We start from the raw sequence: 27581 nt of genomic DNA, 5'->3' as shown, positions 1-27581 counted from the left end.
ACCGTATTTGTTTACCGTTTGGCCTTCAGAAAAGATCAAGCACAATCGTCCAGTTGAACGAAGCCATGACGGAGTAAGTCGACGCAGTTCACGTTCCGTTGACTCATCGACCCAAGAGTTAGACTTTCGCGCCACGATTATTTATTTAAGGTATTATTTAATTAGAATGTATCGGACTTTTACCGTTTTACGTGAAAACAAAATGTATTGAGGAAAAGTACGATTTTCGATAAAAGTGAATGGGTTCCTCGTCGACGTCGACCTATAAATGTGAGGAATGGTCGTGAAGCGAGGTTTACTTCAGAGCTGCGGTCGAATGATAAACATCGTGCACGAAGGTCTTTAATTCCCCGGACTTTGGGTCAAATATGGCGTCGATTTTCCCTCCTTTTGGATTCCCCAGCGGTGAGAACCCAAGGAACTGGCGGCCGAGAACGCGCGGCTTCTTCCACCTTGACCTTGTCTGCCTTTCCTTTGCAAAAAAAGATAAAGATGTACAAACATCGAATAGTGAAACGTTTAATTGCTCTCTCAATGTCTCACAGCTTTGGAAGTCGACCTTTGGTCGGGTGTGTTCAGTTACCAAGCAGCTTGCTAGCGCTTGCCAAGCCAGCCGTTCCTTCGCAACAGTTTCGTTGAGTGCTTGCTGGAGTGCTTAAGCCGCTTGACGAGCCCTCTACCAGAAACTTGGTAACTGAACACACCCCTCGTACCGTTTATAAGTTCCTGCAACAGGCTGATATGAGAGCCAAGGTTTTGTCTGTTTGTACAGTTGATGAAGTTCAGGAAAAGGTCATTCAGCCAATCACACCTGTGTTTAGTCCCATCCCTGCACTCTTGATACTCAACAGTGGTCTTGAACCTGTGTGGAATGTATTGGTGGTCGGTGGGAAACTGTGCAGGTGGAAGAGGAGGTAAATGGTGTGAAGGAGATATGGGGGTAGTCAGGGTGAGAAGGTCCCTCATGAACAGAGACAAGACACCGAGCATCCTTCCCACGACCGATAAGACCATTTTTTTGTAGCTCAATGGAGTACAACTCTCTCTTTTCCTCTCTCTGTCTCTGTCTCTGTCTCTGTCTCTTTCTCTTTCTCTTTCTCTTTCTAAGCCTGGTGTTGGCTTAGTGGTTAGGGTGGTGGCTTGGGATCCCAGGGTCCTGAGTTCAAGCCCCGTTGGCTGCTGAATTAACACCAGGGGGTTGACTCAGCCTGTCATCCTTCCGAGGTCGTCGAAATGAGTACCAGTGTACTGGTCCCGGTGTATGCCCCGGTTAGAATAGGTGTACCATATCCCTGTGTGTCGTAAGAGGCGACCAGGGTTGGCGTCAGGAAGGGCATCCGGCCATAAAACATTGCCTCAAGAAAAAGCCAAACCCCTGCACAGCAGGGAAAAATGGCTATAAAAACGGTCATTTCTCTTTCTCTTTTTCTCTCTCTCCCCACTTCTCACTTCTTTCTTTTTACCACTTCTATTCTACTCTTGATCCTTCTGCCTTTTCAACCCTCTGACCTCCACAGTTCCTCAAGGATGGATGCTTTCTTCTCACATCTCGCTCTTTATTAAATTCTCAAAATCCAGATGCACTACTGAGTTCCTCTTCTTTATCACCTCCACCACTGAAGGTGGACGGAGGTTATGTTTTCACCCCCGTCTATTTGTCTGTGAGCATGATACCTCAAAAAGTTGTGGACAGATTCGGACAAAACTTGGTGGACAGGGTTGGGTGTGTGACAAGAACGAATTGATTCGATTTTGGTGAAGATCCGGATCTGGATCTGGATATGAGAATTTTGAAAGTGAGTTTTCACCATTGATGGATTGGGCTAAAAATGATATATAGCACAATGGTTCAAAAAGTTTATGGATGGGTTTGGATGAAACTTGGTGGACACTTTGGGTGTGTGACAGGAAGAAGCGGATTCGATTTTGGTTTCGGTCCAGATACAGATCTGGCCTATCAGTGGGATAAAAAATGTAAACTGATCAGCCTGGTGAAGGTATGCACTCTACTAAGTGCCGTTCTAGTTGCATCTCTAATGTGCCCAAACTTTCCTTTCGAGCAGCTGCCGTGCTTCTAAGCTGGGCTATTTATTTGTACTTAACTGCAAGTGGAAGTTTCTTACCTCTTTAGTTTACTTCCACCGATGACCCAATAATGAAAACATGCACTGTATTCCAGACCATAAATGGAACAGGATGATTTCAAAAAACGTTTTGTCTCTATAACAGATTACAATGCAGCGGTTGCAAAAGCAAGGTCTCTGCCCCAAGATCTTCTCATTGAGTTGGTGCGTCTCGGCCAAACACACGCCTTTTATCATCACCTTTATGCCGGTGTTGTCGTCCTGTTAGAGACCTTGAGGCTTTTATACTTGAAAGTGCACAAACTACCCTTGTGATTCTAGTATTGTATAAAGGGATAGGATTATGAAGCTGAAATGACATATGACAGTGTTAATTTGATAAAAATGTGATGTCTCCTGGTTTACTGTCTGCCTGCCCATTGACATTTTTCACATGTTGATCTCCTGATTCTCAGTGCCACAACGTGATGCAATTTGTTCAAGGTCATGATCTGGCTGTGGACACAACCAAGATTCTCAGGGTGAGTTTTCTCCCTCTTACTCTGACCCACCACCTAACTGCTCTCACACCCAATTTTTAACTGGTATAACCTTGTGGAGAAATGTATGGAATTCCATGTGGTGACACCTGTACTAACCTGTTCAAGGTCGAGTGTTAGCAACTAAACTGGCTCCCCCAACCAGGTCCTCCTGGTGAAGGCCCAGTCACACCTTGACGTTTTAGCCAGCTTATGGCGATTTTTTTGGAAAATTTGTCTAAAACGCTGGTACACGTCGAATACGTTATGGGTAAGTTTTGATAACATTGAGAGCACGCTGAAAAACACTGCCATACGTGGTTGTACGCTGGCTTTAAACGTTGTACTTTTCGGTTGTCCTCAAATTTTCCATGCTTGAAATTTTGAGACTTATGCCAGCGTATGACTCGCACGTTCCACATAACGCTGGCCATAAGTTGTAGGCACATCACGCGATCGTTGACACACGTCGACACGCGTTACTTGTAAGTTACTCATAAGTCGAAACACGTCGAGGTAATGTTTAGCATACCCGAAACTTATTTCTAACCTATGAGTAACGTGTTGTACTCACGTTACGCCATCGGTGACACACATCGACACACATTACTTGTAAAGTGCTCATAAGTCGAAACACATCAAGGTAATTGTTAGCGTCAGTTTTCCAGACTCCCTGTTTTTTTTTTTTTCTTCCTTCCTTCGGTATGATGGTGATTTTGACACTTCAATTTCTAGTGCGGTTATAATATAATATAATTAATAGGCTGCCGCTCAACGATTTAAATCATAACCGCACTGTACACTGAACACCGTCATACCGAAGAAAAAAAAAAACCAGGGAGTCGGGAACACTGACGCTAACCATTACCTCGATGTGTTTCGACTTATGAGCACCTTACAAGTAACGTGTGTTGATGTGTGTCAACGATCGCGTATCGTGCGTACAACTTATTCCCATCGCATGCGGAGCGTGTGTCATACGGCAAGTATGTGGTAAAATTTTCAACATGTTTAAAATTACAAGAGGTACTCCACTTAATACGACGTATGATAGCGTACTTTAGTGTTTTATTCACGCATACCAAACTTACCCATACCGTATTCGACGTGCGCCAGCATTTTAGACGCATTTTTCAGAGGTCGGCATACGCTGGCAAGATCGCCAAGGTGTGACTGCGATGTTGACACTTCCATTTCTGCGGCGGTTATGATTTGAATCGTTGTGCGGCAGCCTTTTAATAGGCTACGCCACGTGATCGTCGGCGATACGTGCAGCGCCCTATGCATAAGTTAGACTATCGTTGGGCATAGGTTGTGAATGCCGACAACAAGTTCAGCATTCGTTGGTATAAGTTATCTATAACACAATAAAACGTTCTGTGTCCGTTACTAATACGTTATGCATAAGACCAAGTCGTTATGAATACGTCCGAATCTTTAAAAAAAACATCAAAAGTTCAACGTAAGCCAGCGTTTTACATACATTTTAATACATTGCCATTGCTGGCTAAAACGTCAAGGTGTGACTGGGCCTTGAGTAGGGTGTATGGATATGAACACCCAGCAGGACTAAAACAAAACCTGTCAAAGGGTGGAGGAGTTCCTTGTGAGCCAATGGCCATCCATATCTGGTGCGTCTTTGGACATCCTGCGGTTGGTTACCATTACTAGCAGGTCAGTGGCTGGATTTTCACTCTAGCAACCATAAAAACACTTCACTCCACAAAAACACACTAAGTGGTGTGTGGTGGTGTGCTGAGGTTTCGTCCACCAGACGGCAGTCTCCTCGGGTTAACCTGAGGTGGTCCCTTTGGGTGGGTGCCTGTAATGTCCTATCCCTAAGAGTTGGGGATGGGCCAGGCATCTTCCTTGGGGGATGTCCAGACGGAGGCCCCTGAAGTACCAGTGGAAAGTGGACGCAGCAATGCGCTGTGGTGCATACTCCCTATGTATGTATGATGTATGTATGAGAAATGTGATAATGTTATGGGGCCAGGTATCAGTGGCGAGCACGACCGCCAGAGGAAGCAGTAGAGCCGGCTCCACCGAACACACCAGAATTTGTCATGACCCTTGGAGAAGTCCGAAAGGCACAGGTCCCTTACAGGACCATGAATCGCCAATAATTTGACCGCATGGGGTAGGGTTAATTGCCAAACTTCAATATACCCAAGTACCTACACGGCAAGCTCCCGGGGAATTCACACTCTCGACAGGCCTCAAGCGGAACGAGCCGTTACCGTGCTCGAACCGTGACCGTGCTCGAACCGTGTGTAACCCGAGCGGATGGTTACCGAGGCCCGTTGGTCCAAATGAACAATTTACTGTTTCGCTATTTCTCAACACACACCGTGCTAAACCAATGGCAGAAATGACAAAGAACGAGCTGGTACATTCAACAAGAGGGGAATTTATTTACAATAGGCAATGATTGGGAAGGGAGACACAGAGCAGAGTTACAACCGAATAAAAGCAATGCAACCAATGTACAATGAAAAACACTTAATCAATCCTACTTAAGGACGGGGCCCACGGACACACGCACGCACACACAAATACCCCAGAAAGAGATGGACTTCGAGGTCTTTATTGCCCCTTCAGCTCGAGGGAAGACGAGCTGAGGGAAGAGAACGTGCTGGCTACCTGGCCACGTTCACGCGGCTGGACGACCGCACCTTCCCGGAGCACTAGGCGCCAAAGAACGGACCAGGGCAGCCGAACCCAGAGTAGGCGAGACGAGGTGATCTCCCGTGATGAGATGGTCAACCGCTTGCTGTAATGTGCCAGAGGAGACGCCTCGGATGCGCGAGATGCAGTCAGCCGCAGACCCATTCAGAAGCGCGCTCGAGCAGATGAGACGCAATTCTCAATACTCTTTCGTCATCCTTTTGGGGTGCGTTTCGCTCCCACGTCGCCTGCTCCCATTGGGTGTACGGCGTGTCGCGCGCCTTCTGGAGAAGGACCGCCCCGGCTTTGGTCCGCACGTCGCCCATTGGGCGGAAAATGACGCATACCCTTATTTTGCGCCAAGCCAGAACAAAGCGCTCCATGCCCATATTTGGGGCCAAGCCAGAGCGAAACGTTTCGTGACCATATTTGGTGCGAAATCCACACCGCTTGGGGCATGGAATTCCGCCCACGCACGCATGCCAGCGAGCGCATGAAGAGCGCGGACAATTCCTCGAGCAGAGTGTTGTTGTTGTGGTTGTTGTTGTGGTAAAAATCCTATCTATAAAATAACTTCACAGTGCATGTACACTTAATTCCCATTAGACATCGGGGAAAGGGAGCTATCTATCCACATTTACTTAACGAAATAACTGAGCTACGGGAACCTGAATGTTGAGTGCTCATGGCTGCCAGATTCGTAACAATAACACAAGGCTGGTGTGATCTACAAAAGAAATTCACTTTCTAGACATGTGAAATCTTCTTTTGTATGCACCATAAGGCTGTGGGGTTGCATCAAATTGGCTTTTGCTATGCTGCTGATGCAGTGCACCCTGCAGGTTCGAGCAGCAATTTGTAATTTGTTTCAAGGTGCCGACGATAGCTTGCCTACTCTTCATGAAGGACAGACACTGTGTGACCTTAAACATCACCATCTAATGCCGGCAGACAGCACGTCTAGTTTAATGCCCATCTCTGGTGTTGGCTCAGTGGTTAGGGTGGCGGCTTGGGATCCTGGGGTCCTGAGTTCAAGCCCCGTCGGCCACTGAATTAATACACCAGGGGGTTGACCCAGCCTGTCATCCTTCCGAGGTCGGCGAAATGAGTACCAGTTCCAGTGTGTGTACTGGTAGAGGGGCACTGCATCAGCGACACGGTCGCGCTTCAAGAAATGATAGCTACCTCGGCAGCTAAGCTGCCATAAGACCAACATCATGTCCATCCGAGGGACGGCACACACAATGATTAATCGCCCTGCCTGTGAAACACTGGGATGACAGTTTATAGCTGGGTCTGGATTCAAACCAAGGCTGGACAGCTAAGAGGCGAATGTCCGTACTTCCAGACGAGGGGTTCCCAAACCCAGGGTCGTAACCCCAACTTGAAAAACTTCCCCTAAAAATTCTGTTTTTTGAGGGGGTTTTTCACATCAAAAGTGTTTTTTCTGACAATTGAATCATAGTTACCCAGTACCATTTGGGTCGTGAGGTGAATGTGATTTCAAATTTTGAGTCGTGGACAAAAAGTTTGGGAACCACTGCTCTCGACCATCCTGCCATCCTGGTGGACACGTATTGTTCAGTTTTATTATCTTGCCAAAACGAAGTTTTTGCAAGATATGTTAGTCAGCTTGTATGTTTTTTTTATTTTATTTAATTTTTGTTTGTTTGTTTGTTTGTTTGTCTGTAATCACGTATAAAAAATTCTGCAGAGCACAGTTATCATTGGAAATTTTTGTAACTTCACATATCAGAGGCCTATAGAGGTCCCTTTCAGTGCACAAAATTTTGAAGGTCAAAGGTCAAGGTCACTTTGTCGCAAATCAGGGGAGTCGACGAAACCCTTATTTTTTCAGTAATTTTGATCGGATCGTCTTCAAACTTCATGGGAATATAGTTCATGATCTGGCGCTCAGCTGATTAATTTTTGGTGGCGATTGGCCTTGACCTTCATGGTTAGCGCCTGAGGTCAAACATATTTGACCCCGAGGTCAAATTTTCAAGTTTTAAGAACCATATCGTGTAGTACCTCAAATTGAACACCTCTGAGTGCTTTCTAGATATGTCAAGCTTGAGACATTATGACGTCATTTGGTGACGTGATGAGGCAAACGCATATTTTTCATGGTTACTCTGTAGAACGATTCTCATCGGAATCTCTTGTGGGCAGTTATTCCTCAAGGAGTCGCTCCTGGTGGATAGCAGCTCTGTTCACCTCAGTGTGACCTTAAAGAAGTCACACGTGGTCACCTTTTGGCAATATATGGGTCACCCTGTGGGTGACTGTTTTTATTTCTTGGTTTGCTGTGCCTTTTTATTTTTATATATGTATATCTATATATGTATAGTTATGGAACCGGTGTTCGATATTCGCCATGAGAGCAAGCACTTGGGTTCCTCCCGATCGCCCAGTCCTGAGGCCACCAGCTGCGGATAACTCCGCGGTCCGCCACATTGCAAGTCAACCACGAACACCGATTGGTACCACCAATTCTGGCAGGGTTTATGTGTTATCTTTTTCAGTGGATTTGCAGTATCAAGGGGGGCTCATACCCTCGATACGTACTTGTCTTATCTTATTTAATCAGGTGCGGCCGAGCGGAGCTGCCAAGTACGTACCAGCTGACGTGTAGAGCCAATTTATGTGGTAAAACCTCCCGATTAACAAATGTGCAGACTGTGCTCGACCAAAGAAAGAAAAGACACGACGAGCAGATCTAAAGAAACAATTCATAAGAGGGAGTTAGCAAGGAATCGATAAAAAGAAAAGTCACAGAGCGTAGTTACACCGATCTATGTAGCTGATCTTACTTATTTGACAATGTAAGGCACCATCAGGATTATTCTTCAGAAGGGTAGATGAGTGAGAGAGAAAAAGGCAAAGTATGAGCCGTTCGTCGACCTTTGCGCTCATCCAGCGTTCCTACACTGGGGAAAGGCAATGGAGAGTGGACTGGGATTGAGGAGGGTCGTGCAGCTGGGCTATTGTTACACCTCGTCCAGTGGCATTCCATTTCATCCCGTGGCTCTCCACTTCGTCCCGTGGCTCTCCCCTGTGGTTCACCTCAAACCCACCACCATAACGTCCACCGGTAATTAATCGAAAATCCTCTCAGTTTGCCCCGTAGTGCTTGCTATTTATAAGCTCCGAGTAGGGTGGAGCTTATTGTCCTCGGCCGGCATGACCGTACCTTGCGGCAACCAATCTCCATCCCTTTTGTTCTGAGCATGCCATACCATTGGCTCAGACTTTGCCTGCGCTCTAACGTCACCCTCTCTGCGAACCCGTCGGTCCGGTAATGGCTGACTTCATCCTCAAGACGGGTCATGGGGCCGAACTCCCAAATAAACGTGGGGGCAACATGCATCGCTCTGCGCTGGCAACGCAAGCGTCTTGGAGGGTCCCGGACGGCTCCCCATGCAGCGCGATGGTTGTCGCCGGCAGCGAGTTTGATTGGTCGTGGCACTCCAAGCAGGGTTGATGCGGTGCCCTGAGCAGGCATGATAGTGGTTGCTGTCATCAGTCACAACTGAATGGTTGAGATGGTGGTTGGAGTGATGTTGTGGTTGAAGTGGTTGGGATGTCAGCAAAGTGAGATGATGGTTGTGGAGGTAATTATGATCTTGTGGTGGTTTAACTGTGATTGACGCAGCATGGTTAAAAGTAGTGTTGAAAGCGTGATTGAAAGTGGTGGTGGCAGCATTGTTGAAAGTGGTATGGTGGTTGAGTTGTGGCACATGATTTGAATGGAGTTTTGATGGCAATATGCTGATGAGGTTGCACGCGTGCGGTACCTTGCTTCATTGTCGTCATGGCGCGTGCCCTTGATTGCGGTTTAAATTAAGAAATAGAAAAATAGGAACACACATCCTGAAGCTCACCTGGATCAGGAGCAAGTCACTCAAACCACCCACAGACCCCTTAGACCCTGATTTAATTTTTTTTTTAATGCCGTGAACAAACTTTGGTACATCACGGGTGATGAAAGCTGTTGTCAAGTTTCATCAAAATGTTGTGTGTAGTTTTGGAGAAGAGAGCAAATACCTATTTTGGGTGGACAATCCCCCCCCCTCGTACACCCCCTTCATATGCGCAGATTTTGATGTGGTCATTGCACTGTGGTACGTCATGGGTGATCAAGGTTGTTGTCAACTTCCATCAAAATCACGTCTGAAGTTTCGGAGGAGAGGACAAATACCTATTTCAAGTAGGCAACCCTCCCCCCCCCCCCCCGTAGACCCCCTCAATGAGCACAGATTTTGATGCGGTCAATACACCTTTGTTAGGCATCGGATATGAAGCTTGTGACCAAGTTTCATCAAAACCGTGTGTTTAGTTCAAGCGATAATGACTGAAGTGTTTACTGACTCACTCACTCGCTCACCTATGGACACTGCTCGAGAGCAAGCTCACCTGACTGAGTCCAGATGAGTAAAAAATGGGAATAAAGTGGTGAAATCCATAGCTGATCACTCACAGTGCATATTCCCTTATGTAGCTCATTAGACATAAGATAGGACCCTATCTGTGACAAGTAATAAGGAAGTAACTAACTCTGAAACCGCTGTATGTTGATCGCCATTACTGGGGAGTGGCATTACACAGAATCGTAACAATATTGTCCGTTGTAGAAGAAATTCAAAGGGCAGTCAATGTTGGGAGCTGCATTCGCTCTCTACCAATGTTTACTAAAACCTTCTCTGTGACCAGTATTAAGATGCAAAGACCCCGGGGGAGGGGGAGTGGGAGTGCTGGGGGGGGAGGGGGTAGAGCATCCTTTTTGAAGGGTTTAAGATTTGAAATGGAATCTATTATTTGATTCAACAGTTGGATCTTATCATTGAACAGACAAATCCACGCTTTTGTCACGGAAAATAAAATTCTGTTTTTGATTTGCACTGTAAAGCTTGATTAGATTTAATTTGCCCCAGTGTATCTCATAACGTAACCAGAGCACGTAACCATTTGAGTGACGGTAAAGCGACTGTGCTTCCCACAACTTAGAAAATATCACTAACCCTCTTTGTGTTCACATCTTCTCATCTTCTCCCACAAAGATCCTGACGGCATTGCTGAAATGTTATCTTTGCTCTTGATGATGTACAGACGGCGTCTCCTTGGTCCAGTATGATTCTGCTTACTTCGTACCTGGCCTGGTTTCTGAGAAGGCTTTGTGCACTCAATCCCCTTTAACAAGGGGCTGCTGTGGAGGAATGACGAGCAGGATGTCTGCAAGAACTGTTAAATCTGGAAACTGATACGTCATCTCAGTGATGAGCATGACAGACTTCATCCAGTGTCTGCCCATTTGAGTTAGGGCCGAGGTCGGCAACCTGCGCGCCGTGGGCCAAATGCGGCCCGCGAGCTCCTCCTGTGCGGCCCGCGGCGCCTTGTCTGGATTTCCATTAGGTGTGGCCCGCGAATCATTTTTCTGAACCGACGGCAAATTTAACATATGTGGACATATGATTCTTCCACATATATCACAGTCTCTGTACGTCACAATAAATTATTTTTGCTTCTAGTCCACTTAACTTGGTCTTAAATATTTTTTCGTTGTTTCAGATGGCTGAAGGTCTTCAGGTTCAATTTACAATTACATTTATTATCATTGATTTTAGGTGCGTTTGTTATTTTTTCGGGTCAGGAGGGGGGGGGGTGCGGCCCGCGAGGTGGCCCGAACGTGGCCCGCGGCCTGGTTTAGGTTGCCGATGCCTGAGTTAGGGTAACATTTGAGCTGAAGAAGTGTTTGCTCTTTACTTGTAAACTCATCTGGACAGTGAATGAAATGTTGGGGCATTACAATAAAATATGTGCGTAGGCCTACACGAGTCCTAAAAACGTCATAACCTCTTGTCTCAGTTCAGGGAGTCAGATACACATGTCGACGTAATGATAATCACTGATGATCATGGCAAATGTACTTTAACATTTCAGGTTGCACTTGACCTTGTTATTTTGCTTGGCTCTATTTTAAAGCACAATGTTACTATGTTTTGTTTTGCTTGTCATGGTTTGAGTCTCAGATGGATATTTCCCATGAACATCATGGACTTATGGAATGTACTTGTTTTTTTTCATCTGTATGCAGCACAAGGCTGTTAGGTAGGACCCATTGGCTGAGGGTGCGGCTGTGCCGCTGATGCGATGCCCTCTGCTGTTTAGAGCAGGAATTTTGGAATTTGGCCATGGTGTCGGCGATAGCTCACCTACTCTTCGTGAAGTGTGCAGGTGATAGCTCGCCTACTCTTCGCGAAGGACACCATTAGATCTTTAACGTCCACCAACTAATGCTGGCAGATGGGACGCCTATTCAACGTCCCTTCGAGAGACGGCACACGCATTGATGAATCACCCTGCCTGTGAAACACCGAGATGACAGCTCACAGCTGGGTCGGGATTCAAACCCAGGCTTGACAGCTTAGATGGGAATGTGCATACCTCGAGGCCATCCTGTCAGCCCATACATCTATCTAACAAGTGCTCACCTTGCATGACGACTGTGCAGTACTTCGGCAACAACGACTGCGCAGTCCTTGAAAAAAGCCTTCATTGGGCGGAAAATTGGAGTTTGTAATGCTACTGTACATCGACAGCTCTTTTCAGGTCTCTACTGAGCTCCACTGGTCCAGTTAGTCAATTAAAGGATGATTGTGACTACGTCCATGGGACATAACAACCCTGAGTCAGAGGAGAAGGACATTAAGGCAGAAAGAGTGGGGCACAAGTGAGGGAGCAGGATGAATGGCCAGCTGGTGCATCGCAAACCCAGAAGCAGTTTGATAAATGCCGAGTGTGTTATCGGACTCCAGCTGCACGTTGGTGATTTGCCGAGCAGCAAACAAAAGTACAACATAATAAATAGTCAATGATGACTTTTAAACGGGTGCTGTGTGTACTGTTAATGGTGAGTTTGTGTTTTATCTTACAGAGGCTTAGCAGTTTGGCTTTAGAGGACATTGATGATGCCGACGTTCAGCGTATAGCAGATATGCTCATTTATACATTCAGGTAATCCACCAGTTCTTGCATAAAATAACTCTACCTGAGAAATTTTAACTTTTCATGAAGGTTGCGTGGGGTGGTGAGCAGCAGCAGGAGGAGGAAGAGGAGGAGTGGTGGTGGTGGTGGCTGGGTGGATAGTTTTGGTGGTGGTTGGTTGGTAAGTTGTGGAGAGTGGTGTTAGTGGTGGTGGGTTGGTCGGGAGTGGTGGTAGTAGTGGGTGGGTAAGGAGTGGTGGTGGTGGGTTGGTAAGGGGTGGTGGTGGGTTGGTAAGGGGTGGTGGTGGGTAGGGAATGGGAGTGGTGGTGGATGGGTGGGGATTGGTGGTTGTCATGGATGGGTGGTGAGTGGTGGTGCTGTCTAGCGGGTATAGAGTTGTGGTGCTGCCTGGTAGGGAGTGATGATACTCATGCTGATTGTGGTGATGGTGGTGATTGTGGATGGTGCTGGTGGTGGTGGTGATGAATGGGGAGTGATGGTGATGATGGATTTTTAGCAGTGGTGGATTGGAGTGGTGGTGGTGGTTGGTGGAGAGTGGTTTGTGATGGTGGTGGATGGGGAGTGGTGGTGGTGAGTGAGAAGTGGTGGTACTCATGGTGGGTGGGGAGTAGTGGTGGTGGTGGTGATTGGGGGGGGGGGGTAGAGGGGTCCCTGGACCATCTGCTGGAATGCTTTGACGTCATCAAGCATGGTTAACATTTTGGATGATGCATGCAAAGTTGTAAGATGTTGTTAAATTTTGCCTACGAGGATTTGGTGACTGAGAGCACTAACAAACATGACAAGGGGACAGCCACCCTCACATTATTTACCATATTTTTTTGGCATACAAGTCCATACTTTTTTTTTTCCAAGAAGTCCAGGCCTCGACTTGGACTCAGAATCAACTGTTCTGTTCTTGCGTATGACAGCTTGGCTGCAGGATAGCTATCATTTCTTGGAAGCGTGGCTGCGCCCCTCTACCAGTACACTGGTACTCATTTTGACGACCTTGGAAGGATGACAGGCTGAGTAAACCCCACCTGGTGTTAATTCAGTAGCCTACATGGCTCAAACTCAGGATCCTAAGGCAGCCGCATAAGCCGCAAAGCCAACGCCAGGCTTTTTCAGAATCAACATCTATGTTTTAAGATTTTAAGAAATTGAATTACAGAAATGAAAAAAAAATTGCAGAGTGATATTTTCTGAAATAAATTGTATAATTGTTAATTTAAAACGCACAACTGAAATCATTGTCAAGAGCATTTACCGATTGTGCGAGCAAGTAACCCGCTCACTGATGCTTGCAAAGTCATCCAATCAATAACGAGTACGCACTCACCATTTCCATTTGATGCATCCCTTTGAACCCGAATCGTATGTATCTCCCGTAAATTCCTCCCGTAAAGTCACACAAGTCGTACATGGCAGCTTTTAAGTTGGAATTTGTTAAGTTGGCTGAGGAAAATGGTGGGAATATGGCTGTGCACAGGAAATATGGTGTCCATGAGAAATGTGTTCGGGACTGGCGTAAAGCGAAGGATACGTTGTGGACTGCCAAGAAAACCAAGAAGTCCAATCATGGCTGCAAAGCTGGGTGGACAAACATTTAGTGCTTGTATTGCAATAAGTGCCAGGTGTTAATGCTTATAAAGGAGTAAGTGATCTGTGGCAGAATGTAATGTGCAATGAGCCAGTGCAGATATTGATTATGTAGCTTGTTTTAAATACTGTACTCTGTATGGTAATAAATATGTTGAAAAACTACATTCCTAATTTATCCAAAAAGTTGTCCCACAAAGTAATTCAAAAAATATGCACAAAACAGATCATTAATATTCACCAGCAAGTTGCCCGTGCCCACACAGGATTCTAGACGGAGTAGGGATGGAGATGGCAATGGCAAAAATGTAAATAGCATCTTCTATCATCGTGCCAGCAAGCTGGTAGTAACAATTCACATTTATTGCCATCTCTGATGCAACTAAAATGCTCTAATGGCAGTGAGGTGCGACATTTGAAACTGTTTGTTCGATATCTGTAGCTTATTGATGCATAGGGTCCGTAATAAAAATTTGTATTGATGTCAAAGCCGGTGGCCAATTGCAAATTAGTAGAAGGATGATGCTGGAAGCACCATAGGCAATGATGCTTTGAGTGTCAGGAAGGAATCAACACCCTATTGTTTTGACTGAATGACAGTTTTGCGAACTACCATAGATGATCTAGCTTCATCTTTTATTCCAAATCGACTTATCTATGAATGAAGGAAATTCGACAAATGGGGAAATTAGCTGATTTGACTTGTACTCCACATTGACTTGTACTGTAACCCGGAAAATACGCGACTAGTATATAGATTGTTGATCTGATTTCCAGATACATAAATATTTGTTTCTGGTAAAAATTGAGTCTTGTTTGCACTTGCACAAAGAGAACTGACAAGCTGATTTACAATTGATCCAGAAGGTACAAGCACACAGAACTGGTAGTATTATTTCACAGAATGTAAGGCTCTTTTGAACATACTGTGATTTCAATGTTTTTACTGATGAAATACCATTAACACCAACATATTTTGGTGAGTCAGTGCACCAGGGTGCAACTCCAAATGGAATGTGAAGGATTTCCAAAGTCTAAAGAACCATCAAAAGGGAACCTTTTCAACTGAATGAAACTCCTCGAGTCGTCATTGTGTTGATGTATTCTGATAAGATACAACATGTATATTGTGTTTACAACCATTGTCTATCAATGCGTCATTCCTCATGCAGGCTTGCTCTTGAGCGAGATGTGACGGCAGAGACCCTGGAGTCTGAGCTGGCTCAGTGTGGAGCCACGTGGTCCACATATGTGCTGCAAGCAGTGCGAAAGGTTTGGATGCAACGGAGACCACCGGCTGTACCAACACAGAAACCCATTTTTGGCAAGGTCAGTTGAGCGAGTGGAATGTAATCAAACATATTTGGATCCGAGCGTTCTGAGGACTGTATGTTTTATACTGTCTGGTTTACAAACTTTCCCTTCTGGTTTTATTACCCCTGTGGGTTCAATGACAGCATTTCCTGCAAGTTTACCTCCTGACGATGGATAGTTTCAATTTTCATTTGAAGTTTCAATGCCATACTCTGCACAACAAGGGCAAATAAAAACTAGATACCTGCGATCACAAAGTGATCGTCAAGGGTATGCCTCCCCTGGCACACATGATCCAATCAGTGGCATACCTAAGGTATGGCACATGCCCTGGGCACCACTTGAAGGGGCGGTGGGGGGGGGGGATCACTAGCAGGACTCGGCTCTGTCACGAATGGAATATTGAAGTTGAAAGACGTCAGAGACGAAAGAAACGAATGGCTGATGAGAACTCGAGAGACGCTGGGTTAACAGCCAAGGAGGAAATGGAAAGAGTCATGAAGGGAACACTAGACCGTCTTCAGAGAGAAATGGACGAAAGGTTTGCTCGTTTGCACGACACTGATGCCAAGTTTGGGTTCCTTCTCAATGTCAAGGGATATGTTACGGCGCCGACAGTGAAGACCTAAAGAAGGAGTGCGAAAATTTGGGCGAATTGTTCAGCTCTGATGTTGATGGACAGGAGCTATATGAATAAATTTTGGATTCCAGAATGTTTCTATCAAGTCGGGCCAACATGAAAATATCAAGACCTGAAGAGCTTCTCGAATTTATTGTTCAGTATGGGGATGAGAGCATCTTCCCCGATCTTCGCATTGCTATTCAGATAATGCTACACATCACAGTTTCCATCGCCAACTGTGAGAGATCATTCAGCAAGATAAAACTAATACTTTCGTATTTGAGAGCCTCCATGGGTCAAGGCAGACTCTGTGATCTTGCTCTGCTGAGTGTAGAAAGAGAAGAAACTGAAAAAACTAACTTTGAACACATCATAGACCAATTTGCATCAGTGAAAGCAAGGAAGGTGCAGTTGTAATTTTCATGTAGTGCCATAATTTGTAAATTAAAAGATTAACGAGCTTGGGTTGTATTTTTTAGCTGATCATGGTAAAGTTATCGAGAAGATGGGTGTCAGATGTTTGGACAGGGGCGCAATTTCAGTGCTTGCCATAGGCGCTATTTTCCGTAGATACACCCCTGGATCCAATGAAGGCATATTTTGTTCAGTCGACCACATGACCTTGAGCTTCAACATGTAGGGATAGAGTGTAAATTAAGGAAATGGTCTCCATCTACAATCTATCCATAAAACACATCATGAAAATCAGAAAAACATTATTCAAGTTATGATCAAAACTGTTTTTTTTTTAGTTGATTAGGTCACAGTCCAAAAAAAGTTGGTCAAGGACATGAATCAAATATCAGGTGCACAACTTCAGTGCAGGTACACTATTATGATGCAAGAACATCGTGGAAGGCTCAGCTGTCTGAGATTCTGCATCGGCGAAATTGAGTGATGACAAAAAATGAGCATTTTTGTTTTTTTCCAGATCGCCATTTGACATTGACCTTTAACCCAGAGGGGTATGTTGTAAGTAAAGCATTAATGTGCATTGCTCTCGGCTATCTGGATTGGGAAAATTTGTTCCTATCAGACAAACCTTAGTTGAGTTATGATGAAACATGTTAAAATGTATTTTATTTGGTTATGACCTTAAAAATTTGGTCAAAAGCAAAAATTGTCAACCCCACATACTCTGTATTCCCATTAGTAATGCAAAATTTAATTCCGAAAGTCCTATCCGGATCCGAGATGCAGCTCGGAACCTGGCAGAAAAAAGGGCGAAAAACCTAAATGGTGGTGTAGTACTGAAGGGATGTAAAAGGACCTTTAACCTATGTAAATCATTGTAAAAGGGGTATGATGTAATTTAAATGGAAATGTGTCTTGCTCTAGATTATCTATGGAGGGTAATTTCGTTTTGATTGGACAGTATAATTAGACAATGACCTTAAAATTTGGTCAAGGTCATAAATTATGTCAACCCGGCATACTTTGTATTTCCATTACGATGCAAAATTTCATTCTGAAAGTCCAAGCCAGTCTGCGATACAGCTCGGAAATTGGTAGGAAAGGAAGAAGAAATAAAAAACCTAAATGGTGCTTTAGTGCTCCCAGGGGTCTAAGAAACTCTGAGGTACCATTAAAAATTGTGGTCACTAGTTGTCAAAACAAACCCGACAACACCTATAAGCCTCCCCCTTTTTGATATGGGGAAGCTTAATAAATAATGATACACATAAAGAGAGTGATTCAGAGTACTGTTTTGGAATATTTTCAATGAGCTAAAGCTTCTGGCAAAAAGCCTTCAACAAAAAGTACCAATCACCAGACAAAACTAAATGAATAAACTACCAGACTACCAGTGATAACCAAACTGCATTTAGTTGCTGGAGCTGTTACCTGTATTGGGAAGATTCAGATTATTAAGATCATTAGATTCAAAGCAATTACCTGAAATCTATAATAATAAATGTCAGTGTGTGTGTGTGTGTGTGTCTCCTCCATAACTTCAAAACCATGAAACCTCGGGGCTCCAAACTTTGCATACATATTAAGAGAATTGCATGGGAGTGGAGTGCAGGGAGTGGAGTGCGTGAATGAAAATTGGGTGTTTGGGTAAATTTAAACACCCCTTTTTGAAGATAATGTTTCTCCATCTACAATCTATCCATAAAACACATCATGAAAATCAGAAAAACATTCAAGTTATGATCAAAACTGTTTTTTTTAGTTGATTAGGTCACAGTCCAAAAAAAGAAGATAACTGCTTACCTCCATGAAAGGCTTATCCTTGGTCAGCCCAGCTTTGCTTCGTCGTGGTCTTAGCTGCCATATTGTTTCGGCCTATTTAAACATGCCTTGCTTTGGAAACACGATCGACTGTCACGGACTAATTAAAGTATACAATCAAAAAATAACGAATTTGAGAATTGGATCTTGTGGACTAAATAAGTGTCGAAACCCGGAGTGAAATCTGCAAATTCTAAACAAATTAGCAATTTTTAAAATGAAGTGTATTTCTTTTTAGCAAAGCAATAAACTTTTTCTACTGTTCAGCCAATTATATTGAGTGAAGAAAAGATTAAGGAATATGCAGAAAGGAATTCATTGAGCGCAACAAAAATAATTAACCAGCGGGATCGCCATGCTGCTTTTGCAAGCCATTGAGATACAGTCCACAGGGGTCCTTTTTTTCCCGGCAATTCCATACGCAGTTTCCTTTTTAACCGTTTTGTGTGATCTGCTTTCATTACAAAATGTTAATATAAATATACTAATAGTTGCTGCACTATAATAATAGTTGGCAGTTGCTGCAAAAGAAGAGGTGTATATATACAGCACACATGGACGTGGTACAGATGACTCTCCGTGGGGTGTGTGCATGCCTGTATGCTTAGTTCCATGTGTGTGTTTCGTGGGCGCACGGTCCGAACTCGCACACGTGCCAAAGGTGTGTGGCACTGTGGAGGAGGTTACGCAGAAATCTCAAGAAACATGTGCTCCAGCAGGTGCGGAGCAGACGTGCTGCAGAGCTGAAGCCATGCGAGACATGTCGTACTGTGGGGGTATCGGGAAATCCGTGTGAGTGAAAAGCTGAGTATATCGCCATTGCGTGTGCATAATTAGCATGGACTGTGAGGAGGTTGGAGGAATGCGTATGGGAGGGTTGTTGTACACTGGCGGATTAGTTTTGAATTGACAATGGCTTCTCCAGAGTGGAGCATCTCCGAATACGCTTCAGAGTGAACTGACCGGAGGGGTGCAAAGCTTTCTGCATGTGCGAGCATGCTTGTATGCATGCATGCAGGCAGGCCTATGCCAGGTAGATAGCATAGGTTTTAATTTATAAATGTTGCTGCTCAGTTTTATATAGAACACAGTGGTTAAAAAGAAAACATTGCTGTTTGGGTGTGTGTTATCGCCCATGTAATGTCCTGGTACGCTGCCTTCCCTCCCCCTCCCCTCACGCTGCTTTCCCTTCCCTTCACACTGCCTTCCCTTCACCTCATGCTTAGCTCCTCCCAAAGCCCATCCCCCTCCACCTCCCATAGACGTCTCTGGGCGGTGTCTGGGCATTGTGTAGTATGACCTGTTTGAATGTGCTGTGTTAACGTACCCCATTTCATTCAATCCTGTACTAATGCCGGCAGAAGGGGACCATCCCCTCTACCCTCCGCTTTCACTCAAGTCCCCCTGCCAAATGAGAGTAGAGAACCCCTTGCCCCCTTTCCCCCTCAAGTCCACCTATCAAATGAAAGTCCAGAACACCCTCTTCCCCTCTCCACTATCCTCTATTCTCCCCCATCCTCCTTGCTCCCACTGACCCTCTCCGAGAGTGGAGAGTGACGTGTGGTGAGGTGTCGCTCTCCCTTGCTTCCTCGCTTCCTCCCCCTTTCTTAGCTCCCCTTTCCTCACCTCTTCCCTCTCCCTCCCTCCCCCCCTTCCCCTATCTTAATATGCTCATCAGCAAAGCGACAGGTTGTATTTGTTAGTATTACATACATAAACATCATTAGCTAGAATGCTAGCAGTACCAATTATATTATTATCCCACCCCCGGAGGGAGGAAGTGGGATATTGTAATCGTCTGGTATGTTACTTAGGAAATCTAAAGATTTCGTACGTATATTGATGACTTCCGTCCTCTGTTTGTGTGTTTGTTTGTCTGTGTGTTTGTGTGTTTGTTTGCAGGCACGATAACTCGAGAACGGAAGAAGCTACCAATGTCAAATTAAACCACGTGATTCAGGAGGGTGATGGCTAGCGCTGATTAGATTTTGGTCAAAATCCATCAAAGGTCAAGGTCACAGTGAGGTCAAACATTCAATTTTTTATGGTTTGGTACAGAATCATCGTAGAAACTTCTGGTTTGCGTTGCAACCTTCTCGAGAGACAGCTTTTATTAGACAAGGTCAGAGGTCAAGTTGACAATTTCGTAAGTACCAGTCCATGACTGCTTGTTGGTTTGTTTGTTTGTTTGTCCGGTCGTCTACAGCCCAAACGGCTGGACCAGTCGTTCTTAATTTTTTACACCTGATAGGCAATCTACCTGAGACGGTTCACGTCCAAACCCCGCCTTAATCGGACTAAATGTCACGACGTGACGCCACACAACGTGAAAACACATTTTTGGACATAACTCAGTGACCGGAAGTCGGCGACTTCCGGTTGACGCCAAATTAAACTTCATTCAAATATCTAAATGATTACTAAATGCATCTTATTACAAATTACGCATAGTTTTCGCAAGCGTATGACGTCAAAGTTTTGCCGATTGACATTTAAAAAAAATATTTATGCTCGTGTGCAACCCAAACTACTGAAGCAATCGTTCTCAAATTTTAACACGTGATAGCCAATCATGCTGAAATAGTCTGAGATCAAAGCACGTCATAATCGCACTTAACGTCACGACGTTACGTCATAAAAAGGTGAAAACAAGCTTTAGAACATAACTCAGCAACCGGTAGTCATAGCGACTTCCTGTTGATGCCAAAACAAACTTCAATGGAATATCTAAATGTTTTAAAATGCATGTTAGTACAAATTATGCACAGTTTTCGCAAGCGTATGACGTCAAAGTTTTTAGCTATTGGCGTGATTTAAAAAAAATTCTATTCGTTCTACAGGTCAAAATTATTAACCGATTTGGATGAAATTTTAACAGCTGATAGAAATCCACAGTGCAAAAAGATATGTGACTTTTGGTGATGTTCAAGGTCAGGATCTGGATTCTGCATCACTTTATATTATCACCCATTATATACCAATGGGGGAATTTTGTGAATTACACATGGCTATTTCTCAAACAGTTTTGCACTTATTATATTGAAACTTATACTGTCCATCTATGCATGTAATATTAACATGTGTACAAAGTTTGATCGAAATTGACCCAAGGTCAAGGTCAGGGTCACCCAAAACATGAAAAACACAAATATAAAATACATATTTTTGTTTTACAACATATTTCAAACCTGATAACTGGATCGTAAAGCTGGTTGAAAAGCAATGTTCCGAGGTATTTTCAAATATTTTCTACGATCAGAATGAAGGCAACAAGCACCGATGATAAGTTGTTGAATGTCACATGGTGGCTTTAAATGAGTTGTGAAAATTTTCACTCTGCTGCCGTTACCATGACAACGCGCGCCTGATAATTGTTATTTGTGACGTCGCGTCATTTTATTAATGTACGAACAAATAAACACCACACATTCCATGACATTACAGCTTGGACCACCACATGGAAAGGTCAATTAATTCGCCAAGTGTCGTGCTAACCACGATTTTTCATTTGTTGGATTCACTATATATGCGAGATATCCCTTATTGTGTGTGTGTGTGTGTGTGTGTGTGTGTGTGTGTGTGTGTGTGTGTGTGTGTGTGTGTGTGTGTGTGTGTGTGTGTGTGTGTGTGTGTGTGTGTGTGTGTGTGTGTGTGTGTGTGTGTGTGTGTGTGTGTGTGTGTGTGTGTGTGTGTGTGTCTGCAATGCGAGGCTCCACAGCACAAACCAGCGAACTGATTTCGATGAAACTTTGCCGACATGTGCAATATTTGTTAGGAATGTGCGTGTTTGAATTTCGTTGCCGAGCAACCACCCGTTGCTGTGCAGCGGCCGAAAAACCACGTACAGTATTTTCAATACTTGTCCAGTTTTGAATGTAGAGAAGCGAGACTTCGGAATTAAACACTTCGAGATATTTAGAAAATTTACTCAAGCCGATTTTTGATTGAGGTTTTATTTTTCAAATGGTAGTCCTTCAAAAATAGGGTGTCTATTCACCGTCATTTTTTATGAGGGGCTTAGGAAAGTGGGCGGAGCTTAAGGAAAGTCGATGTAGTTGATGAAAAGTGGGAGTGGTGTAGGAAAGTGGGCATGGCTTATGGAAAATATTGTGTGGCTCAGGAGGTGTGGTCAAACAAGAGCATTGAGAGAGAAGTTTATTGGGTTTTCCGTGTGTGTGTGTGTGTGTGTGTGTGTGTGTGTGTGTGTGTGTGTGTGTGTGTGTGTGTGTGTGTGTGTGTGTGTGTGTGTGTGTGTGTGTGTGTGTGTGTGTGTGTGTGTGTGTGTGTGTGTGTGTGTGTGTGTGTGTGTGTGTGTGTGTGTGTCTGCAACGCGAGGCTCCACAGCAAAAACCAGCAAACCGATTATTATTTTTCAAATGGTAGTCCTTCAAAAATAGGGTGTCTATTTACCGTCATTTTTTATGAGGAGTGCCAGTTGGCAAAATACGCAATAGGATAAATCTTGCCAGGCAGAGGAACAATTGTATGTGAACCAATACCTTATAGTGAACCTTATTCTATTTGTCACTTATAATCCTACCCATTCCTCTAGTGAAAAATGTATATTTGTGAACATCGGTCGGGTCCGAAGTTTTGGGGGTCATGGTCATCGGTCAAAATTACAAATTTTCCATTATAAATCAAAAACGGTTGGGAATATGCGTGTTTACTCTGGAAGACATATATCAAGTCCTTTATTGGCTTTCATTTGACACCATGACCTTTGACCTTACGTGGCCTTGAAAGGTCAAAATCATTTTTCGGTCATAACTTCGTCAAAAATGGTTTAATTGACTTCAAACTAAGACTAAAATATTCCTTATTCTATTCCTTATAATCAACATTCAGGTTAAGGATGTATCAACTTTAAATTTGATCCCCAAAATAACTTTATGCCTTTAATGGGCAGGATTTGTTGTTCCTGGCACCATTTGTTTAATGTTGTAAAGAGAGAAAATTAGCAAGTCAAAATACAAAAAAGGTATAGAAACATGGGAATGAAAATCGAAAAAAAAGAACCGAAGAAATGCAGTAAATAGACACAGAAAAAAACGAAATATTATAATGGTTTCTGATTGGGACAAAAACTCAGAGATAGTGGAGACGAAAGCTACACAGAACAAAAATGAAGCAGGTTGTGAGAGTATACACACCAGGATAAATGGCAGAAAGGCAACACAGGTGAAGCATGGAAGATAGTGGAAATTCAGAATCTTTATCAGACTAATTTATTTAATTTACATTTATCAACCTTCTTCTTCTTCTTTCATATGCAGGATGTGGCTGGTTAGCATAATTTGCTGGAGGTACAGCTGTGCCGCCAATGCAGCACCCCTGTAGGCCACTGATGCAGTGCCCCCTTCAGGTTAGACCAGGAATTTGGAATTTGGCCATGTTGCCGACGAGAATTCGTGAAGGGCACCGTGGGAACTTTGAAGTCCACCAACTAATGCCGACAGATGGGACGCCCAGTGTAACATCCATCTGAGGGACAGCACACACATTGATGCCTCGCCCTGCCTTTGGAACACCGAGATCGCAGTTTATGTTTGCGTCGGCATTCAAACCCCATTGAGATAACTGAGATGAGTGTACATACCTATCCTGACAGCCCACCAACATAAAGCAAGCAATTAAGGTAATCTATCTGCTTATGTAAACATGTCAGGACAGATTTATTTCCTCAAACATTTTATATATAAACCACACACATGTCTCCATCAGTGCTTTCCTATGCTCATTTGATCCCATAGGTACTGGATGTCCAGTGGAAGCTCGGCCTGACTGTGAGCTCGGACTTATGCCAAGAAATGAATGATGCCTTTGTGGTGCTCTTGTTCCGAATCGCCGAGCCCTCTGGACACATATCCACTCGTGTGTTTGAAATGAATGCGAAGCAATTTCAGGTAGAGTCGTCGATGATAGCATCACACTTTGTCACAGTGTTTGTGTATCAGGATTTTAAAATGTCCTCCGAGTTAAGTGCATGGAGGAATGCTTTGTTCAGCTGCATGTGAACCTATGATCTCATAGCTAAAATGAATCGCACTATTCCAGCCTTGTCATTCCCGGAGTTTCATTTTCACGTCATTTGATTACCGTTCAAAATTACCAGGAGGTGTTTTATGCAACTACTCCACCTTCTTTCCTCTTACATGCTGAAAATATACATTGCTGTTCAGAATCCCTTCCATTGCAATTGATGTATACTTATATACATATTGAGATCAGACCCCATCACTGTAGTGGGTACCAGGAAGCAAGTGCCACACTAGCTAAACGCTGCTTGCATCTTGAACAAGAAAAACAGTTGTGGGAGCTGCCAGGAACAATTTAAACTAGAACAATTTAAACACTCGACAGAGCATGTACCCCTCCTTCAGGTTGAACAGTTTACATTTTGTTTCCCACCGATAGGCCGGATTTGCATCCAGACCTAAACCAAAATGTAATCCGCTTGTTCTTCATTTGTACTTACCCAACTCGTCCACAAAATGTTGTCATCCGTCCACAACAATTTGAGATATTGTGCTATATATCGTTTTTACCCCTATCACTCAATGGTGACCAATCACCAAGAAAATTTTAAAAATCTAGGATCCAGATCCAGATCTGGATCCTCACCAAAATCCAATCAATTTGTCCTTGTGGCACACCCAACATGTACACCAAGTTTCGTCCAAATCTGTCAATAACCTTTTGAGATACCCTGCTCACAGACAGACAGACGGACAGGCAAACAAACAAGAAAGACACAATGTAAAGCCTGATACATGCGAAATCCATAAAACAAATTTGACCTTAAAAATAATTGGTGGTTGAATTAATTGACCAAATATGGAAATCCTCTTCAATCGGATGAAAATTGACAATTTTAGAAATTTGGCCGAAGTTGACCTTTTGACCTCAAAATCCATAGGCTTCTTGCTTATGACAAACCCGACCATTTGGTGAAGTTTTGTGAAGATTGGTTCAAAATGGTTACTTGGAGGTGATTCACATACAGACAAACTAACAGACAGAATCACAGACCAAAAGAAACGATACACTTGCGAATCTTCGATTTTGCAAGTAACAAGAAGGATGTCATGCATAGCATGATATTTGCAAAATCCAAATCAACAATAGTTGCCATGGAAACAGCAATTTTGGAATTTCAAAACTTTGACCTATCAAGTGTTTTACCATGATTGAATGTTGTGCATAACAAATTTGTTTGATAAATTTTCTAATTATGGCCTGATAAGTGTTTTACATGTTTTGGAAGCTATGGACTTTGACCCTTGACTAATTTTGACCAGATTTTATACACATATACTACACATATACACACATACTATATATATATATATATTCCCTCTCTGTCTCTCTCTCTCTCTCTGGCTTTTTCTTTCTTTGCTCCTTATGTACAGCCACATATTTTAAGTTACAAACTCGGAGTACAAATACAACTTTTTGTGGGGATAACATAGGCCATGTGGCTGTGGCCTCACAAGGAGATGTGGGAGGCAAGGGTGAGGGCATACATTCTCAATGTAAATGCGTATCGTGTAGCACCACCTGCTGATGGTGGCAGGGGGTATTACAATTTCCTTTTTTACATGGTCAACGCTTAAGTTAAAGCACTCCGCTTCGCACAGGTGAATTTGTCGTCCTCCTCTCCCCCCCCCCCACTCCTCTCCTCCCCCACAAATAAAATGGAGGGGCCTGTCAAAGCCTGTCATCATGTGTGAGACATTTATAGCGGGGAAGGGACATCAGGATGAAAGAGGGGCAAAAGGGGAGCGGAGCGGAATGTGAGGATGGGATGGGGGAAGGGGTTATGGTGAGGGGTTAAAGCGCTCTATGCACGGGTAAAGTTGTCTTCCTTTCCTTCTCCTCACTCAAAATTTTTGGCAAACACAACTAATTGGTCCATCAGCGGAGCAACGGGTAGGTTCTGCTAGTAGAGTATATATACAGAATAGATATCAAGTGAATCGGATGAAAATTGATTTATGAACTTGACCTTTGACCTTTTGACATATTGACCTCAAAAACAATAGGCTTCCAGATTGTCATTCCCTCTACCAGGTGGTGAAGTTTCATAAAGATCGGAGTAAAGATACGACCTGTAAGCGATTGACGTGCATACAAACAGACAGACAGACAGACAGACGCAAAGAGACAAACAGAATAACACAGGCATGAAAACATAACAGCAATCCACCTTTGGGAGCAGAGGTAACAGAAATCCTTCATGAGCACTCACAATCATTCCTTACCTTTTCAAACACACGGATACCCGAACCACAATATAACAACCAGCTTACCACATTAGCACGTTACATTGCACTTGCACTGAATTTATTTTTAATTCCCTCGTTGGATGCTTTCCTCATGTAGCCATTTGGATGGTCTATGTGTTTATAGATCAGTAAGAGAACAGCCGGGTGTTGGCTTAGTGGTTATGGTGGCAGCTTGGGATCCTAGGGTCCTGAGTTCAAGCCCCGTTGGCTGCTGAATTAAAAATACACCAGGAGGTTGACTCAGCCTGTCATCCTTCTGAGGTTGGCAAAATGAGCACCGTGTACTGGTAAGGGGGAAACTGCATCAGCGGTATAGCTGCGTCCCAACCAATGATGCAACCAGCAGCCACAGGCTGCACTCGAAAGAGAGAGTAAGAGAACATCTACATATTATGTATGCAAATATGGTGGGATTTTAACCACCCTCCCTTCCTTCACATGTCCCCCATAAAACTTGACAATGACCCCTGCCATTTCTCCCCTTCCTCCGATCCCCTAAACTCCTTTTCCTTCTCTTTCCATTCCTCCCACACTCACCTTCCCTCGTCCGATCTTTTCTCTTGCCTTTGTCAATACAATGAATTTGGTGACATTGGTTTGTCCAACCAATTCGGGAGACAAACCTATTGGAATGGTTGTTTTATTGCAATGGAACCAGGAATTGCTCAAACATAAAAACACATTTTCTGTGGATTGAGACAATCACAACAATTGCTTCCTGAATTTGTCGATTTAAGGCATGACATTACCTCCTTTAACAGGTGACAGTTACATTACACTGCAACTAACTCATAAGACCTCTCACCAAGCTTGATCCTCTGTCCCTCTTGATTTCTTTCAATCCTCGACTCTGACTCTGGTCCAAGTCTTTTATGGAGCCGGCTGGCCAGACCTGTGGCATCTGACTGTGTAGTGGCACTAATTTGTAATTTGTTCAGAGTGCTGGCAATAACTCGCCTCCTCTTTGCAAAAGACACCATGGGGTCTTTACCATCCACCAACGACCAGTGCTGATAGATGGGTCCTGTGCCTTCAACGTCCTTCCAAGAGACAATGAAGCATTGATGCTTCACCCTGGATGTGAAACAGGGTGGCAGTTTATAACTGGGTTGGGATTCGAACCAACGCTAGACAGATCAGAAGGGAGGCTACGTTCCGCCTATTAAGCATGAGGTTGAGCTATTAGATATTGGTTGCAGTACAGTCCTACAGAGATGTAGGGGGTTGTAATTCTGCGAAACTCATGACAAATAGGCAGAGCCGATGC

The 27581-nt window shown here is 43.9% G+C and overlaps 1 protein-coding gene across 2 annotated transcripts in view; it reads left to right on the top strand.

The window, feature by feature from the left end:
- The first annotated feature begins 206 nt into the window (after positions 1-206).
- COMMD6 (COMM domain containing 6) overlaps positions 207-27581 on the top strand; it is a 33926-nt gene continuing 6551 nt past the window's right edge. The window contains exons 1-7 of one of the 2 annotated variants that reach the window (XM_085852438.1): positions 207-405; positions 546-690; positions 2230-2288; positions 2540-2605; positions 12204-12283; positions 15028-15184; positions 23780-23932. In XM_085852438.1, the coding sequence (XP_085708564.1) occupies positions 2552-2605; positions 12204-12283; positions 15028-15184; positions 23780-23932 (444 nt within the window). In that variant the 5' untranslated portion in view covers positions 207-405; positions 546-690; positions 2230-2288; positions 2540-2551. The remainder of the gene's footprint in view (positions 406-545; positions 691-2229; positions 2289-2539; positions 2606-12203; positions 12284-15027; positions 15185-23779; positions 23933-27581) is intronic. The other variant, XM_085852439.1, reaches the window with a different exon arrangement.

This window comes from Eptatretus burgeri, chromosome 13 (assembly GCF_056783735.1).
Source record: "Eptatretus burgeri isolate ZD-2024b chromosome 13, Ebu_testis_v1, whole genome shotgun sequence".
Classification (NCBI taxonomy): Eukaryota; Metazoa; Chordata; class Myxini; order Myxiniformes; family Myxinidae; genus Eptatretus; species Eptatretus burgeri.
This window is presented reverse-complemented; position numbering and strand designations above follow the sequence as displayed.